The sequence below is a fragment of the Muscardinus avellanarius genome (genome assembly GCF_963383645.1).
Source record: "Muscardinus avellanarius genome assembly, chromosome: 17".
Lineage (NCBI taxonomy): Eukaryota > Metazoa > Chordata > Mammalia > Rodentia > Gliridae > Muscardinus > Muscardinus avellanarius.
In genome coordinates this window covers 39,060,193-39,080,633 of record NC_137803.1, presented here as the reverse complement: position 1 = coordinate 39,080,633, position 20,441 = coordinate 39,060,193, and the positions used below count along the sequence as shown (strand labels likewise).

Below are 20,441 nucleotides of genomic sequence, written 5' to 3'. Positions count from 1 at the left end.
TTATTCCTCAGCTATTGGGTTGGATGAATATGGTCTTAAGCTTCCTGAGTTATAAGCAACATTATTTCTAGTATAGACAACAATGAGAATACATGTTTATAAACGATGACAAATCAGAGTCCTTTTGCATTTCTCTCCCCTCTCCTAACCTACATTAATCTTTTGGAAGTATTTTCCCTTTATAATCTATTTACCAGTGCACCACGAGGTAGAATATTAAGCTGCATTCTGAGGTCCAGTATGAAAAAACCATGTTGTCAGGATACTCGAGAAAAATAAACAGTCCTCTGAGAAGCACCTGACCACAGCCTTAAACTTAGATTTGACTTGGGCCTTCACCAGCAGAAAAACAAAACATTAAAACTGGACAAAGTTTAGCATCTTGTGGGCGCAAAGAAAAGAGAATTCACGAAGCAAGAGCGTGCAGTGGTCCTGGCGGAGGAACTCGAGGGTGTAATGGATGTGGAGAGACCGGCCTGGGCTGCGGAAGGAAAGTCCAAGCTCTGGAGTGCCATCCACAGTGGCCAAGGTGCTTGGGCACACTCAGATTAATTCTTGAGGTGGATGTTGTGGAACTCCTAGACCTCAACTGAATATTAGTTGCCTCCAATAGTTATTGCCTGCCTATAATTAACATGTTGATTTATCTATTATTTATTTTATTTTTATTTTTCAACTCAGAATTAAACCCAGTCTTACCTCTGAGTTACACTCCAGCCCTGTTTTATTTATTATTTTGAAACAGGGTCTCGCTAAGTTGCCGAGTCTGGTCTCAAACCTGTGATCTTCCTATCACAGCCTTCCGAGTACTGAGATTATAGATGTGGCCCACCACATTCGTCTATTAGATTTTTTAACTTTTCTTTATCCTTCATCTATTTATATCTTTTTACACAATAACTAGTAATTTTTCAACTACTAATTCATTACTAGTTAACCCACTATTCTAATGTTTTTTGACATCCTAGTGATTCTATTGAAAATCTATTGGATTTAGTATTTTAAAAGTACAGCCTTTAAACTTAAATATCAACTGTAATATTTTTCATTTATAAAGTAATAGTGATTTTCATGATATCCTGTTAATCAATTCTTTATACTTTTATTCCACTATTTTCCTTCCCGGTTTATTCTGCATATTAGCCGAGAGTATTTAGACAAAAGAGAGGAGCAAAGACAAGCAAGAGAAGGAAGGTTTGTATATCTTTTTTTCCCCATGATAACCAAATGGCACATGGCTTTGCACTGTTAACCAAGCATGCAGAAGAGACTGTGTTCATTAAAATATATTAACTTCACCTAAGGCACCTAAGATATCACATAACTGGCATTTTTCAAAAGAGTGTCTTTGTTATTTAAGTTTTCCAAGAAAAGTTCAGATTTATGCTCTAGTATCATTATGGTGAAATACATGTCTGTTGCTTCAAACCTCTTCAGTCAGTAGTAGCACCATATTGACACATGGTATGTGTTTTTGTATGTGTCACTTAACAGTTGAGATATGTTTTCAGAACTACACTGCTAGGTTGTCTGTTTCAGTAGCATAGAGTGTAATCACACACCATTGTTGTGTATGTACCCATCATGGACCCAAACACTGTTATGTACCATGTGACTGTTTGAAACATGTTGCACCACTACTGCCGAGCTGGGGTTAAATATCTTCTCATTGCTACTCAATTGGCACTACTCTATACATTTTTGAGGACACAGACCGTGCCAGGCACTGGCTAGGATACCAGATACACGTGAGACTCTTGGTGGTTGTCCCTGGCTGCATCCCTCCCTCCCTTGTGAGCTGCGCCAGGCTTCTGGATGGCAGGAGCATGCCTACTTTTCCCTGGTTTCCCCAGTGTATAGCACAGTACTTGGCACAAAATAGGCACTTAGTGATGTTGCATAGAATAAATAAATGACCAAATGAACCAATAGTTTTTAAAACCTTCTAGCTATCAACTAGTTTTTTTAAAATTTTAATGGAACATGATTTGAACTCAATAAAATATAATGAGTATTTTCATTGTCTTATAAAGGTAGCTAAGCAATTAAAACTTGTTTTAGGAATAGATCATGGTGCCACCATGCCTTAGATTTGGGTCTATCTTCAGAAACTTAGTGAGACCTTGTTTCAAAACAAGAAATAAAGTAGGGCTGAGGGTGTAGCTCACAGGCAGAACACCCCTCAGTTGAATACCAAGTCAAAAAAAAAAAAAAAATCACTGCCCCCCCTACTGTACAGTGTACAGTCTGCAGTTATCCCCTTGGCCAGCAGATGGCGTGACAGCATGAAGCCATGGAAAGATTCATTTTAAACTTTTTTGTATTGGAGCCAGCTGGGAACCTAATATTTTCTGGTCTGAGCCAATAAGATGTGGAATTGTGCTAATTTTTTAGACACCATCAGCTAAATAGATCAAGACAGTCTGAGACAGGGAAGAGTAGAGACTGCCTGTACTCAATTAAAAAATTAGATGCTTAAGTCAGCCTCATAAATAAAACTACAGCATTGCTTTACTTCCAACATTCTATTAGATTATTGTCATCCTAATACCCAGTTATGGCCAGTAAATTCAGAGTGATGGTTGCTGGTAAAGAAACAAGAAACTTCTGTTTTTCTGACTAGTGCCTGGTTTTCGCACAGAGGGAGGAGCATCGCATATACTCCTACTAAAAACAATGTTGACTTTTCTTCTCCCCAGTCTTAAGGAATTAAGTTTTATTTGGTTTTTCGTTCTCCCTCCATTTTATATACTTTTCTGAGCTTCTGAAAACTGGAATATCAGGTTATTTCTATGTAAGCAAGACTTGGCAGCTCCTAGGGAGATACCAACATGCTTTTTCAGGGTCTGAACTGGCTCAGACTAATATCAAAATCTTCCCAAACCACTCCAAAGCCAGCTGTTTCTGGATGTTATTTACTGCTCTTTTTCTGAAGAGTCACTTATGCCTGGTGGGTTTGTGTAAAGGAGGCTTGTTCTTGGTCCTTGCCCCTTCCCCAGAGCTGCCCACCTGCTGGGATTTCATAGCAGGTACAGGAGCAGGCTCTCTATGGCCCCATGAGGGTTCTTGATATGTGAGGAAATGATAAGATTTCCTAGAAAATTGGAAATAGGGCAATGGAGGTCAGAGGTAGAGAAATAAGAAAGAATCTATCTATTAATTGCTAAAGCTAGAATCTGGCATGTTTGCTGGTGTGTGTGTGTGTGTGTGTGTGTATGTGTGTGTGTGTGTTTGTGTGTGTGTTGCCAGAAACTGAACCCAGGGGCATTCTACCTCCAAGCCACATACCTGTCCTCATCCTTATTTTATTTTGAAGGAGAATCTCACTAAGTTGTTGAAAATCCCACTAAGTTGCTGAGAATGGCTTTGAACCTATTATCCTCCTGTCTAAGCCTACCTTGTCTCTTGTTAGTAATGAAAAGACTCAGAAAAGATGGCCTGAGTCATGATAGGTGATTTTTGAGATTTGCATCATGTAAGTGTAGTAAGATCAATGTTACTAGGCATGATGGTGGACAGCTGTAATCCCAGTACTTGGGCAGTTGAGACAGAAGAATTGGAAGTTCAAAGACAGCCCCAGCAACTTAGCAAGGCTTGCAGAAACTTGGGCCCTGTTTTCAAATTAAAAAAATAAAATAGGGCTCGGGGTGTAGATTGGAAGTAGAATGCCATTACGTTCACTTCAGCACCACACACACAGACAAAGTAAGTCCAATGCTGCTTTGTTAGACTGAGGCCGTTCAGTTATATTTTATGTCATCTCATTCTGTAATTTCAGGCAAATTATTTTATTGACAATGATGCAGACCGGAAATAAATTTCCATAGAGATGTGCTATTTCTAATTTTTTAAATATTAGAATAAAGATTTTATATGGTAGTGATCAGTTTAAGAGGCATTAATGAATAACGTTTAAGGTGGGGTGGTAAGAAATGTGATCCTGTCTGGTGACATCTTAGAGTGGTTGGTGGATCAATTTAGTTTAGGTTTGTTAGTCCAAGGTTGAACTGGGAAAATAAATACCTGGTGGCAAACAGGAGTTACAAGGACAGAGTACAAGGGAAGGCTTGGGATTGGGCTAGGATTTTGGAAAGTTTGCATGGAAGTGATCAATGAAGTAATGAGAAAGGATCCTGGATGTTGCTCTAGAAGGACTGAGAAGCAGACTTTAGAGGGAGCCAGGCTTGAGCTGAACATAAGAATTTCCAAAGAAGTGGACAAAGTCATCAGTAAGCACATTTAGGTTAACCTAAAGGCAAAGTTCACAGAACCCCGTGTACAGAGCCTGCGCCACAGTTCCCGCCCCTGGCGGAGGCTGGAGTTCACTCCAATAGTTTATTTACCTCTCTGTCCCACTGAACTGTGAGCTGCGTGCTGGTGAGAATTTTTTCTTGTTTATTATTAAACCTCTGTTGCCTACTACAGTTCTTAGCATATCTCAGGCACTCAACAAAAGTTCAATAAACAAAGGAAGAAAGTGAATAAACAAAGGATGGGACAGAGGGGAGAGAAATTGTAATGTTTGAGCAAGGTAGCAACGGCAGCAGCTCTGTGCCTGGGGCTGTGCTCACTCTGCGGACCATTCTTACTTCACAAGGTGATGGACATGTGATGGTCACGTGTGAGCTGGTGGGCTCCCCAGATCAAGAACAACTGGGCCCATAAATGCTGTTTCTCTTAGAATCACTGTCTAAGGGAAGGTCAGGTACAGGTCTGGCTTCCTCCCCAAGGACTCTGGAGGTTCCTGTGGGCAGGAGGATTGCTAAGATGTAATATTCTCATTGCAAGTTTCTGGGGCTCTTTCCAGGCATACCAGCCCACCACCCTCACCTCTGCAGCTATTGTAGATGAACACTGCTGTGTTCTTCCAGAAAGGTTCAATGCTTTTGGCTTCTGCTCTTCTCTGCCCTGCCATATGTCTGTCTGTCTGTCTGTCTATATGTATGTATGTATGTATGTATGTATGTATGATGTATTTTTGGTGCTAGGGATTAAACCCAGGGGCATTCTATCTCTGAGCTATACTCCTGGCCCTTTTTATTTTTTATTTTAAAACAGAGGCTAAATTACTAATCGTCTTACTAATTACTAAGGTCTTGAACCTGCAATTCTCCTGTCTAGGCCTCTCAAGTACTGGGATTGTAGGCATGCACCACCATGCCTGGATCATTTAGATTTCTTTTTAATTGTGATAAAGCACATACTGCATGAACCTGACCATTTTAAGCATATGGTTCAGTATGAAGTATATTCACATTGTTGTGCAACCAGTTTCCATCTTTTAAAACTTATACTTTTACCCATTCAACAACGTACCTGCCACTTTTGTCCACAATGTAAGTATCATTTGTTGAAAGAATTACAGTTAAACCTTAGACTCTTCCCATGTCAGATCTTTGGTGATGGCATTGTGATACGAGGAGTTCACAGGAGTAGTTTGGTATTCCATCTATACAGGCTCTGGGATGAGCAGCTCCTACAGTCCCCCAGAAAGTGGGATGAACTCTGGGTGCCATCCCAGGCCCACTAGTCTGGCTGTTCACAGGGAAGGGAATGGATGACCAGGACCATGGCTGGGCCAGCCAAGATGAGGACCAAAAGTGGGCTTTCCTTCTGATAGGAAGCTTCTAATGAAGGCTTTGTTACCACTTTGCATTGCTGCACCCTGGTCTCTGCTTCTTGTCACGAAAATCATTTCTCCCTTGGATAGTGACCTTCCCTCAAGTGGTGACTGTAAGAGCCGTGGCATCAGAGGCCCAGTTGTTCCTGTTCCGGGGAGCCCACCAGCCCACGTGGTGACTGCCATGTGCCTCTGCTGCTCAGAAACCAAGCCCTGCTCTGGGATTCTGATCTCTGAGACCTTTCTGGATCCTCTTGTTTGTACCTCATTTTTTGCCTGTCTCTCCCTCCTGCCTCATACTTAGGCTCTGTGGGAACCCCCGGGTGGGCCGCATTTCTGGCCCAGGGTCTCCTGCACATCCATTCACAGTTTACTTCCTGGGGTCGCCATCTCTCACCAGGAAAATCCCTTTCTTAACATGTGCCCAGCACTTCCATGGTCAGGAGGCTTGCCTCAGTGGGCTGAACTGAGCTCAGAAGCAGGTATCATTTGACAGCCCTCTCACCTCTGGCGAGGTGATACTGTGGTGAGCAGATTCCAGGGTGTGCATCTTTCTGACACAGCTCCATCCTTGGGCTGCACAACAGCTGGTCCCGGTGCCAAGGCTCAGGTGTTTGTACATGTGACCCATCCCAAGTCTCTTTTCAGAGATTCATCAAGAAAGCATGCTGGAGACCCTCGCAAGGGGTGCCTTCACCCCTCGGCCTCCTACGCTGCAGGTGGGCCTCTGCAGGTGCGGGGCCTCTGCAGGTTTCTCCCTGTGTGCTTTGCCTGTTTCCCATCAGCCCACAAACACACAACACAGAGTGAAAGAATAAAGAATGCTAATCTTCCTGTTCTCAAAAATCATAGTATGCGCTTGTTGGAAGCAGACATACACATGTGAAGAGATGACTAAATATGCCAGGCAGCACATGTAAAATGCCATCAGAGTTGAATGGGCGACATATCCGACCCGAGTTCAGAGGCAGGGCCCAGATCGCTTCCAGCTGTGGTGGTCAAGGCAGGCTTCACAGAAGGAGGAAGAAGCACATGGGGTGCGGCCTAGAGGGCAGCCGGCCTTGGTGCTGGCAAGAAAGGGGACAGTGGCCCCATGGCAGAGGAGGGAGCCACACCCACCTTAAGAATGAGATAAAGTGTGTGTATTTAAAATGCATTCATTGCAAAGATGTTTAAATAAGTGCTTTGCATGTCTCATTTTGGGGGGAATGAGGGGCATCATGTCCGATGACTGGGCGGGGGCCCTGGTGGTTGGAAGAGGCTGGGGTGGTGAATGGTGCAGGGCGGGGGTCTTGAAAAAGCTGTTTCGCAGTTCATGGTGGGCAAGAGACCTGCTCCAGCTGAACTTGTACATTTATTTCTGCGCAAATAGTGGTGAGTAAAATTAGCAGACATCTGGAAGAGGCACATATTTCAAAGTTATTTCGGTCTGATCTATAAAGCACACTATGAGGAATATGATTGGTAGCTGGTCTTAATAAACAGTTAGTGGGTTCTGCCTGTCTGAAATACAAAACAGATGTATCTTTGTTCTTTTAAACTGACTTTGATGAATAAACTATATGTGACGTCAGGTCCAAGCTATTGGATGTCTGAGTCCTACTCAGAAATATTTTAGAATATAAAAAAGTTTCCATGGCTGACACTGAGAGAACAAAGTGATTCCAGTTCCATTGCTGTTAGCATTGAAGCAGGTTCAGAAATTCCGAGAGGCTGCGTCCAGGCAGCCCCTTTTGTTATTTTGGGAGCGTTGTTTCTCTCAGTCACACCGAGGCACACCCTCCTGTTTCGCAGCTGTGAGCTCTGAGGGCTTCAGTTCTCTGCTGTCGCTGTTGGGGCTTTTAAATGGTCGTGATTGCTGTTTTGCTTATTTGTACAAATGTTTCCTAAAAGAGCACAATAGAATTCTGCAGCAGTGATGCAGGATCTGGGACTGTGTGATGTTGCCATTTCCCCCAATTTGTTTGGTTATGAATGATGCAGGATTTTTAATCATTAGCATCTTGGCTGCACTGGGTGTTGTTGGCAGGCTGACCCTCCAGTCTGCCCTGCGCTGTGCTCCAAGCATCAGGAAACCAGCTCACCCTGCAGGTGTTTCATCCATAAACAAGCACCGGCCATGGGCTCCTCTTTCTTTTTACGGAAACCCTTTGGAATTTAACTTTCAGATACAAATACTTGGAACAGTTGGCAGCCGAGGCGCACGAGAAAGAGCTGAGGAGCCGGAGTGCAAGCAGAGGCAGGGCCGACCTCTCCTTGGACCTGACCTCGCCGGCAGCCCCTGCCTTGCCGGTCCCTCTGAGCCAGAGCCCTGCATCTGCAGACTCCAAGGAGGCCCTCCTGGTGCCATCCTCTTCCACAGGAGCACTTCAGCATCCCCAAGGTGAGTGCAGGGAAGGTGGGGGGAAAACTGATGGGTTCATATCAGACAGCTCCTTTCTGGGCAGCAGTAATGATTCCAACATGAAAAGTAATATGAAGAGCCAACAACAGGTAAGTTTTGGGGACAGCTTCAGCCTGTGCTTTTGCTAAAAAACTAGGTGTCTCCAGAGCCACTTATAGAGAAGCAAAATTATTTACAGCACTTGATAATGTATGACCATTGAAAAGGGAGAATATAAAATAGTAAGACGACACCTAATTCTAAATATGAGAGTATTCACTGTTAATTCAAGTGTATGACTCTGCCCGATGATGTGACCACTTTTGAATTATCTTACCTTAGGAACTGATAATCTGGTTTAAATTAAACTGACGGAGAATTAAAACTAAAAAAAAAGCAAGCAAAGCAAAATGTGAACCCAGTGAAAATAGAAGTTAATGACTGAAGAAAAAATGACAGTAGCAAAAATTACTGGCTTGTGATGTGTGTGTGCACATGCTTACGTGCAGGCAGGCAGGCTCTCCCTGGAGAAATTCTGTCTTTGATTTATTTGGAGAACTGCAGCAGTACTGTTCACTGCAGCCTTGAGCATCAGCTATACTCCCCACTGGTCTGCGTGCTGTGGGTCCATTTTCTTTCACATTAATGCAGAGTCTTGTTCTTGGGGGCCAGCACTTACAGGGTGCGTGTTGATTAACGCTGCCCCTAGCACTGTTTGGTTTCATCCAGTGTCCTGGCTTACAGCCTGATGTAGACTTAGCCAATTGAGCATAGCAGAGGCACCACACTTTTAACTCTAGGAGGGTTGTCTAAATATGGCATAAAGTTAAGTAAGGCAGGATTCTATGACCTCACAGAACTGGATGTAATGGAATGACATTGTCCGTCCAATTTTTCACTGGCTTCCTCAGCTTTAGGGCTCACTCTGCAGGAGCAGGCTGGTCGCACCACAGCTCTCCATCACGTCTTGTTACTCCTGGCTCCTCGGCCATGGAGGATTATCCCAGGCAGATGGCTCAGTCACACATGAGTAATATCAGTCTGAAAATATTGAGACTGAGGATCAGGAAAACAGACTGTTGTATGAGAGCCATGCACTTTCCAAATGCTGTCTGGCTCATCGCTGTATATGCATTGTGGCATTTCTAGAGGCAATATGAAAAATACTCCCTGAAAAGCTGTGGTTCAGCACCAGATCTTGGGACCGTTAGCTCTGAATTGCACCTCTAGTCATTTTCCAAATGATAATCTAAACTGAATAGAGAGTGGCCCCAAACAAAGAGAGAATATCAATATCTATAAAGATTGTCCTTAAATTTTTAAGCTACTTGATGTTTGTGCCAGTAGACAGCTTCTCAAGAATTAGTTTAGAGTTTAATTTGAGGCCATCCCACCTAATAAAAAATTGAATATTTTAAACAATAAAAATAAAAATATATGTTTTGCATATATACTCTACACATTTGAGGGAAATCTGAAGTTATTTCAGTATACTCTCCAAGAGATAAATAGGGAATGTCATTTTACTCTTCAATGAAGGGATTAGAAGAGACTGAATGTGCCCGGCATGGTGGCGCACGCTTGTAATCCCCGCACTTGGGAGGCGGAGACAGGAGGATTGTGCAGGTTTGAAGCCAGCCTCACTGGCTTAAGAGACCTTGTTTTCCAAATAAAAAATATAAAATGTGTCTGAGAGTGTAGCCCGGAGGTAGAAGGGTTCCATCCCCAGTACCACCAAAAAAAAATAAGGAAGAGACTGAATGTTTAAATTCACACAAGTGACATCTGCACCTGAAAAAGGAATACTTGACTTAAATTTACACATAATCACAAGTTAATAAAATAGCATCATGTGATGTTGCTTGCTTTTCCCTAAAAATAAAATCAGTGGTCTTTTGAGGTCTAGAAGAGCTGTTCATCATATGTTAAGTACTTATGATCCAAATCAGTAGGACCAGCAAAGTCATTTTCTTTGTCCTAATATGTAATTGAATAATGAAATTGGAAAGTATTTAAAAATAAATTCTATACTAAAATTGTCTCAAAAAGAACTGCTAAAGCTTCCTTCTGATTTGGAGACTTTTGTTTTCATGACAGACACACCCCGTTGGCATAACAGAAAGGCTTTTCTCAGCCTGATTTGTTATTGTTCTTTGAAATATCCTGCTTCTATCTCATTACTAGTCTTTTCCCCAGGTCCCATTTTCTTTGTTGTTCTTCTTCCCCCTACCATTTATGCAGTACTGGGGATTGAACTCATGGCATCCTACCACTGAGCTATATCCCTAGCCCTTTTGTTATTATTTTGAGACAAAGTCTCACTTAAGTTTCCCAGGCTGGCCTTGAACTTGTATCCTCCTGTCTCAGCCTCCCATGTGGCTAAGATTATAGGTGTGGGCCGTTGTGCCCAGCCCAGGTCCCATTTTTATATACTGAAAGTAACTTTTTTCTTATCCCTAACATTTACAATATTGTAACATCTGGAAAAGAAAGTTTAAAAATTATACAACCAGATGTTTCTCTTGCACCAAACACCTGACATTATGTGGTGCAAATGTTTCAGGGGTTTACCCACTTTTTCACTTTTGATCCTTGTGGAATCATATGATCTTAATACACTTCACATTTTCATAGTACTCTGCCCCTTCCTCCCAAATGCTACTATTTAATAGCATGGCATGTGTTTGGGTAAGTAGGGACGTATCATTTTCTCTGAGGCTCAAATAGGTTCAAAGATTTGCTTCAGACCCTGTTGGCACAGTGCTGTGAGCAGAACCCAGCTTTTTGGCTCCCTCCCAGCCATTTATCATGGAGCTGTGGTTCCACAGTATTTTCAGCGGTGTTCAAATTTATACTACACTGTCCTTTTGCCTACCCTATCCCCAGAAATCTCCCATTTTCTCACTACAAACAATGACTATTGCCAGCATTGTGTTTTCTTACGCCTTCTCTGCAAAAATTGTGGCCAACATTTCAGAATGGTACCCTAAAAAAATAAATAGCTAATATTTGTTACTGAATTATATATACTTCAAGATGATAGTTTGCTTTATGGGTTCTTTTACTACAATTATTTACTCAGATTCCAGAAAACTTTTAAAAGCAAGAAGATATGAAAACATTAAAAAAAATTCTTTTCTCTTACAAAATACATTTTTAAAAAGAGAAGGTTTAATAGTTAAATAGCAATAGCATTATGTGCCAGCTAGTGAACTTTTTAGCCAAAACTTTCCCCAGCTAAATCTGTCATAACTCTGTGCAAATGATGCCACTAGCCCCCACTATGAAGTCAACGTGTGCTTGAATTACTTTTCCATCTGGTCGTCTTGCGGCTCACAGTTGATGTGTGTCCCAGCACTGCCTAGACTTAGTGGTGATGGCCTGAGTATTTTTCCTCTGTAAAACTGCCAAAGCCAAGTGAGGGAAGGACATCTACATATGTGTTCTCCTTTGCACATGCTGTAATCAATGTAGATAAGCAGCCCAAAGTTTTGGTAAAAATGGTAGGGCACCTCCTTCTATCCATTTCTTTGATATCCTTTTCTTGTTTTCACTGAGCCCTGGAGATTTGTATCAGAATACCAATCTAGTAAATTTATTTCCTATTACTATTTTAGGAAATTCGTAGATGACTTGGGAAACAAGTTATTCTCACTAATCAGAGAAAAATAGTGATCCTATTGGGATAAAGTTCTTCAATATAACTTCAGAAAGTTGCACTGGGGATTAAAATTAATAATCTACATAACCATGAGTAAAGCCAGTATAGCCAAGTAACCCATTTTCCCAATATGTGTCAGTTCCAAGTACCCTATTTCATTGAAACAAGTAGAGAAAAAAATGGCTCACCTGAAAGCAGACACAATGGTCCATGCAGTTTGTCCTAGGGTTGAACATGTCTCTTTGGTGAGCTAGAACTGTGTCCCTACCTTTCTCCATTCTTTACACATGAGTTCCTCCTGAGGCCAGTTGGAGAGAAATGACACTTCCCAGTAGAAGGAAGCTATTGTGGAGAATTTATAAGGAGCTTCATCTGCTAACCTCAGCATCAAAACATACAAGAGAGCTAGGTTATTTTTGTTCTAAGCTTACTAGCCTTTCTATTAAATACAGAAATAATACTTTAGAGGTGAATTTTAAATTTTTGCCACACTATATTTATAACAGGAAAGTTAATGTTCAGTAGCAGTTTTTTCTACTTATATTTGTATTAAGTATTTCCAAAAGTCTTACTGGTTCTGGAGATACAAGATAAGGCCTATCTGGCCATATGTTTACCTGGCACCATTTATAGAAATGTTCAGTGATGATATTCTGATATTTTTCTCTCACAGATCCAAGCATTTAAAGTACTAGCAAAGATGACAATCCTTCCTCTCCCAGTCCCCTCCTTCTAATTCTCAAACCAGAAATAAAGCATAGACATGTATCATAAAATGTTCAGTCTGCTTAGATGGGTCATCATTTCTTACAGGGGCATCCATTTGTCATCGTGGCTGTGGTCATTGTTAGCATCAGCTAAACATCTTTGTCACTATTGTATCACATGCTTGAGTCTCCTTCAGGTGTAGACATTCTCCTAGGTTACCTAATCCTCATGGCACCAGACAGAAACATCTGGTATCCTCTTTCTAACTGGCACAGTAGCAATGGAATATCGTCAGTCAGAGGTCCCCTCATGCATGCCAGTTCACTAGCATAAAGATTTGGACACCCAGTTCAGTGTTTCATGAATTGGCAGGAAACTTAATTTATTGTGCTTCAGTGACTTGGGGCTCCCAGGCCTCCCCATACCTCACCTGACTGCTGCTCCTTGATGCCATGTGCTCAGACACAATATCTCAGGAGCTGTGTCCAAGGCCATACTGAGAGCCTTTACCAGTCACTGGGTTTTCTACCTTGCTATTTCTTAGTCTTTAAAAATGTAAAAAGACAAAAAAATTCTACTTTTCTCACTACAGAGAGTGCCAGTAAGCTGCAGTGCATTTTCTTGAATCCTTTTGAAATAAAATATAAACCTGGAGCAAAGGCAAAGCAGAGTGTCAATAGGAAACTTGGTAAAGGGCATTATCTGATCAGCATAGTTCATAGGCACTATTAGGTGTAAGACTGTGGAGTGTCTGAGACTTACCATACTTGTAAGCTAATAAGTTGGCCTAATGTGGTTTCCTGGAAGATGGCAGAAGATGCAAAGGCCAGTTTATTACTTGTGGCAATAGTAATAGCCAGAGAATCAGCACTTATGCCATTTCCCGTAGCCCCAGTTCCTATAGTGATGTAAATAGGGCCTAGTGGTACCTATACTCACACTGTGATGAACCCGAGGAGAGAAACTCTGAGCTTAGGGACCCAAACTATTTATAATGGGCAGTAAGCATGCTTTCCCTTTGTCCCAGAGGGAGGCATAACTGGGGGGCAACAAACCAGCACATCTTTTGCTGTAGTGGGGGGCAGGGGTCTCTCTCTCTCTCTCTCTCTCTCTCTCTCTCTCTCTCTCTCTCTCTCTCTCTCTCTCTCTCTCTTTCTTCCTTGGAAAGATACTCCAGAACAAAGTCTATCAGTGTCTTTGCCAGCAAGACTGCAGATACATGGAAGATCCATAGACAGTTTTTCCCAACATTAAATAACAATTATTTTAACCAACCGTTATCAAATTTGTATCCTAATATCTGTTTAAACAGAAAATTCATGTTTTGAACAGCAATTAATTTGTCCTTATTTGACAAAAAGAGTGTCAGGAACTGCAAAAGCCCTGCCTATTTTTCGAGGTGCTCGCAGGGATCCTGGCATGTTAACCAGGCGAGATATCAGTGCCTTTCATCCACGGGGGGGGGGGGGGAGCCGTGGGTCAGTGTTTCCAGGTATAATCAGGAGGCTCCACATATCAGGACAATGACAGTTCTTCAGTCTGTGATACTTTAGATTTCCAGTCAATAACTGAGATCTGGGAAGGAACAAAGGATAACCACTATCAGGCTCCTTTTAGCACTCTTGTCTGGGCTTAGAACCTTAATCACCACTCTGCCATCTTGGCCACCCCTCCTTTCCCTCCAACATCCCTGCCTTTCTTCCATCTTCCCTAAATGCATTTGTTCAAATGATGCAGTACTCTCAGTGTAACCAGGTAAGAGCACGGTGGTTTTCCAGTCCCTAAAATTATGCTTTTCAAAAAGAGAACCTTGTGTTTAGAGCATGCACAATGCATTTTATCTGCCTCCAGACATGACATACATCTTCAGAGTCTTTCAAAGCTGGAACTTCACTGAGAAAGCTACCTCTGCAAAATGTATTTAGAAGTTCCAGTAGCATTTTGTTGACTTTCTGATCCAGTCCCTCTGGGATCCTTCTACTTCTTCTAGACAATCTCCAGAATAAATGGGCTATTTGCCTTTCATGCCATATACATTTCTCATTTTTTTTTCATTTGACTCAGTCTTCTCATTGTTTTGTTGTGTCTCCTCACCCCCTCATCTTCTGCCTGCCCCCTGTGTAGCATTTTTTCCCAAAGTTCCTCTCCATTTACCTTCTTTTATGTCATACTCCTCACCACACCATCATTTGACCAGTTGTCTTTAGTTACTTGCTGTATACTGAAAATTGCCAAATCTGTATCTCCATCCTTGGCTTTCTTGAGATTAGGACATGTGTCTCCAACATTCTTAGCCATCTCCCTTGAGATGCCCCTCAGGCCGGAGATTTCCCCCCCTCCCTCATGCATCAGCTGCCACCCCCAAACCTGCTGAGACCTTCTAGTGCTCACCTGGGAAAGGCTGTCTCTGCTGGGCCAGTCATTTGAGCTGGAATTATACATATTATTTTGGGCTCAATCCACATTCAGTCACCCACCAACTGTTGTGCTCCTTTATCTTAAGTTGACCCTTTTCCCTTCCTCTTCATCACCAATGCCTGGATCATGGTCTTAACCGTTTCCCATTTGAGCCATTTCAGTCGATTCTAATATGTCTCACTTCTTTCATGTTCTCCTCAGCAACCCATCCAAAAATACTTTGTTTTCAAAATCCTCTACTAGTTATCCATCTTCTACAGTGTAAGTCCAGATCTTACATGGTATTTAATACCCTTTTGGTTTTTGGTCTTTACCAGGCTTTTTATCAGTACAATACCTCCCCCCATGTATTATGCTCGATCTACACCAAACTGCTATCAGTACCTGAAAGGGCTTGTGTTTTTCTGAGTGTGCCTCTGAGCATGGAGTGCCCTCTTTCCCAAGGGTGTGCACTGAACCTTTTCCCACCTAGCCAAAGCATCTTAACAGGTTTTCTCTCACTATATGATATAACAGGGTTTCTCTCACTATATGATAAGTTATCCTCTCCACTCTGAACACTCCCTGGAGGACATGCCTACACTCATCTTTGCTAATTTCCAGGGCTTGGAGCAGAGCAGGCATTCAGTTAAATATTTAATGAGCAGGTGGTGAACAAATAGGAAAAAGAAAGTGGACAAATTAATCAACCAAGACAATTATGTCGCCTTTAGCCAGAAAGAAACTTATTACATGAGCCATGGATGGAGAACATGTATTTGACCATACAGGCTATTCTGTAAGGAGAGAATGCATGATATTGGCTTAATTGAAAAGGAACTTTTGCAGAGAGAGGATATAATATACCTGGGTCATTTCTTTATGAATATGTAATAGAAAATTCGAGGATGATTGTGTGTGTGGGTGATGGAGGATTGAACCCAGGGGCATTCTCCCTCCAAGCTACACTTCCTAGGCATTTTTAAAAATTTGTTATTTTTAAACAGGATCTCCCTAGGTTGTCCAGAGTCTCACTACATTGATGAGATTGGCCTCAATCCTGTGATTCTCCTGTCTCAGCCTTCCAATTACTGGGATTACAGGTGTGCACCACCATGACTGGCCTAGAGAATGATTCTTGACAAATTGATAGTTAAGATAATTATTGAAGTTTCTTTTAAAATTCCCCCATAAAAATGGTACAGAAATGGTGGAGGTATGGCTACTATGGAATTTAGTATGAAAATTCCTCAAAAAGCTGAAAATAATTATATTTGATCCAGCTATATTACTCCTTGGAATTTATGGAAAAGAAAGTCAGCATATTTTAGAGATACATGCATACCCATGTTTATAGCAACACAATTTACAATACCCAAGTTTGGGAACCAGTCAAGGTGTCTCTCAAATGACAAACGGGTTAAAAATATGGTTTATATGCACAGTGGAGTTTTGTTCAACCATAAAGAACAAAATTATGTCATTTACAGGAAAATGGGTGGAAGTGAAGATGATAATTTTTAGCAAAATAAGTCAGACTCAGAAAGGCATCATATGTATGAAAGCTAGAAAGAAAAAAACAAAGTAGAAACTCCATAGAATTAGAAGAAAGACCAGTAGGGTAGAAGAAAGGGTTCATGAAGAGGAAGGAGAGGAAGGTGGCAGAGGTATTGGGAAGTGAAATTGATCAAATTATATTTTTATGTATACACAGATATTCTACAACAAAACCCACCATTCTGTATAATTAATATGTGCCAGTAACGTATTTTCATACTTCTGTTGATGTATTATAATTATACATCATAGTAACATTCAAAGTGGTACAAACACACACACACACTGCACTTGGTGTGTTTCTCTGGATCCCAACCTCCACCCTGCATGTTACTAAGATTGGTGGTAATACCTTCATAAACAGAATTCTTTGAATTGTTTCCCTCATCAGTTCTTCATTTTTTCCCTTTCTACCTTCCTTTCTCTGTCCCCTTCCACTATTCTACTTGTCTTCCTCCTCATTTATCTGAAGTCTCTTTTGTTTCCACATATGAGAGAAAGTATATAACCCTTGACTTTCTGAGACTGACTGATTTCACTTAGCATAATATTCTTTAGTTCCATCTACTTCCCTACAAATGACATTTTTCCATTATGGCTGGGTAAAATTCCATTTTGCGTATATAGCATATTTTCTTTGTTCATTTATCTGGATACCTAGGTTGGTTCTATAATTTGACTATTGTTAATTGTGCTGCTATAAACATGGATACGCATGTATCACTATAATGTCCTGACTTGAGTTCTTTTTGAATGATGTGGAGGAGTGATACACCTGGGTCATATGGTAGTTCCATTCCTAGTCTTGTGAAGAAATTGATTATTTATCTTCATAGCGATTATACTAATTTATATACCTGCCATCAGTATATAACACTATTTTCTCACATTCTAGCCAGCATTTATTATTTGTATTCTTGATGGTTGCTATTCTAACTGGAGTTAGATGAAATCTTTATATAATTTGCTTTGTTGTTTTTGTTTTGATTTTTGTTTTGAGATTGAACACAGGGGCATTCCACCTCCAAGCTTCATCCCCAGCCTCTTTATTTTATTTATTTATTTTTTTTACTTTGAATCAGGATATCACTAGATTGCTCAGATACTGGCTAAGATGTTTTCAACTTGCAATCCTCCTGTCTTAGGTGTGAACCATTATGCCTGACTCAGTGTAGTTTTGATTTACATTTTCATGATTTCTAATAATGTTGAACCTTTTTTCATATATTTATTGGCCTTTTATGTTTTTCTTTTGAGAAGTATCTAGTTCAATTGCTCATTTTTAATGTTTTTAACATAATCTGGATTTTAATAAAATTTGAATAAAATAAAATACCCTCTTAATCTATCTAGCTATTATAAAAAATACTGTAAACTGGATGGCTTATAAGTATCCTTCATTTCTCATAGTCCTTGAGGTTAGGGGACCCAAGAGCAAAGCACAGAAATATTTGGTGTCTGATGGGGCCCTCTCTGGATCATAAATGGTGCCTTCTCATTGTGTCCCACATGACAAAAGGGGATAGCTAGATTTCTGAGAGTTCTTTGTCTCTTTCACAAAGGCACTAATCCTATTTATGATGGATTTGCCCCATGACTTAATCACATCCCAAATGACCCACCTACTAATAAATACTATCACCTTAAGAATTTGAATTTCAACATATGAATTTGGAGAGGGGAATACATCAGTATTCAGGCCATTACACCTATTTTAAGTGAATTTTATTCCAGTTCCAGCTCTTTGTGAGAGCTGGAACAAGTACAGATAAACTAAGTTGCTAATTAAGTGAGAAGCCACATTCATTGGTGACCAGATGTTTGGGTTGAGGATTTGAAAGTGAAATTTTAGCCATACTCCACCCAGTCTCAGGTCTGCTGGTTCTACTTGGACATGGTGTATGGGGAAAGGCCTGGGGATGTAACTCAGTGTTAGAGAATTTACCTCGCATGTGCAAGGTCCTGAGATCAATCCCCTATACTGTAAAGAAAAACTACTGGCAGGAAGAGCTAACATTTTCTTTAGCTATTATTTTCAATCTTGTAATATCTTTTGGCTATTAAATAATTGGCAACTCTAGCTTGTAAAATACTTAGGGAAAGATTTTTTTCAGAGCTGAGTTTGCTGTGCCCTGGCACATGATAGGTCTTGATAAATACTTATTGAATGAATGAGTTTTGCCTCTGGTCATGGCAGAGCACCTATTTAAGTAACCACATCCTGCTAAGCTTGAAAAAAAATAAATTGGTAAAAGAAAAACAACAACAGCCCTCAGGCTCCATCAGTTTATTTAGTAGATATTATTATTCAGGACTGACCATTTTAATGTTCCTACACCCCTTTGACGTCACTAAAGTTTGTGTCTGAGACTTGACAAGAGCTCCAGGGAGTTGTTGGAAAGCTTTGCCCGCTTGAAATTAGTGTCTTTATTCTTTAGCATAGGCATGTCTTCCTTTTCATCCTTGTAAGAAAATGAGCATCTCATTAACCTGGAAACTCCACCAGCATTTCTAGGCACTTAAGTCAAAGGAAGACTGGAGTTGATGCTATTTGACATGTTTGAATCAAAATAGGAACTTTCACTTTGACTTCAGAGAAGATATTTAAACAAGCTCAGAAGAAAGCTTCATATCCTGGAGTTAGTGTTTTGTTTGGGTCACATGGTTCAATTTCAAGATAATAATACAGCAGTAACTTACTCAATAACCTTAATCTGCTTTTCAGTTTCTACTTGTAGAATGTTTACTCTATTTGGCATCAAGATTACCACAATTGAACTTGAAAATGCTGCTGCTCATTTATTCTCTGTATGAAACTACAGTGGGATTATATCTCATAGGTCTTTGATGAAGTGACCTTAGTCAGAAGCATAGACTGATAAGCAAAGGGGGTAATAGACACTATAATTTAAATATTTTAATAATCCTGCCCCAAATTCAAATCAAGTGTGTGTCCCTAAGAAACATGACATGAGAGAGGGATATAGATGTGGTTTTTTTCTTGAGCCATTCCTCATTCCCATGAACCTCTTGTAGCATGAAGAATGTGCTGCATCAAATGTGATTTCACAGTTAAGGGATTTAGATTTGGGGTAACATGACTCATGAAGGCAAGCTGAGGTCCTCTATGGAGTTCCCCCAAAGCTAAATGAAAGAAAGTCTTAATTGCTGAAACTATGGAAGGTGGTTTTGATATAAAGTGAACTCCCAAAAGGATGTGAGAGGTAGCTTAGACCTGAAACTACTTGAACAGTATAGGTCTAAAATTTGAGGACAAGGCTCAGCTTAGTTTTCAAGACAGATGAATTAACTGTTGGATCAGTGTTTCACAGGTGATACTGTGTTTCTTTTGTAAAGCTTGAGTAGCTGAGTTCACACCCATCCCAATGAAACTATTTTTGTGGGCAGAGATTCTCAACGAGGAGTGGTTTACTCCCCAGGGCAAATTTGGCAGTGCCTAGAGACATCTTTGGTCATTACAGTGGTAGAAATGGAAGGTAGATGCTAAAAGCCTCTAGTGAGTAGAAGCCAGGGATTCTAAACATCCTACAGTGCATAGGATAGCCTCCCACAGCAAGTAATTAGCCCAAAATGCCCAGGGTGCTGAGGCTGAGACAGCCTGCTTTAGATGAATCTTAGAAAAAAAGCCTAGCAAGACCTGGCCCAACACCAAAGGCAAAGTCTAAAGAATTTTCAAAGTTGTGAGTTTTTTCTCTTGGGACCCTTTTCAGATTTATGTGATTAAAACAAGTTTAAAGCCGATGGTGTTAGTTATTAGCTCTGAACCGGGGAGGTCCCTGGAATCTTCAGAGTTTGGAGCGACTGTTATAGAACTGGCTGGCTCAGCCCTCGGTTTCATAAGAGCTGCCAGAAAGCCAAGTCCTGGCAGCGTCATGGAGACACTACCGCAGACTGAAACTGATTGAAGCCACCCAACGCCTTATTAAGCTTAGCTCCTTCTACCAGCAATTTATCTCTTCGAAGAAAAAATGCATGACAAGAGATGGCAAACAGAACTCTGATGAAAGCAGAGTCAGAATGGTCGTGCCCACTTATGTTGCTGGCTTGTTTTCAGGAGTGATTATATATTTTTTCCTCTGTGGCTTAAGCTACCC

At 40.9% G+C, this 20,441-nt stretch overlaps 1 protein-coding gene across 5 annotated transcripts in view; it reads left to right on the top strand.

Moving 5' to 3' along the window:
• FHOD3 (formin homology 2 domain containing 3) overlaps positions 1 to 20,441 on the top strand; it is a gene marked incomplete at both ends in the record, with an annotated part of 515,230 nt that overhangs the window by 426,534 nt on the left and 68,255 nt on the right. For 4 of the 5 annotated variants that reach the window (XM_080714775.1, XM_080714774.1, XM_080714772.1 and 1 more), the window contains 2 exons: positions 1,144 to 1,194; positions 7,789 to 8,003. In XM_080714775.1, coding sequence (XP_080570901.1) covers positions 1,144 to 1,194; positions 7,789 to 8,003 — 266 coding nt within the window. The remainder of the gene's footprint in view (positions 1 to 1,143; positions 1,195 to 7,788; positions 8,004 to 20,441) is intronic. The other variant, XM_080714776.1, reaches the window with a different exon arrangement.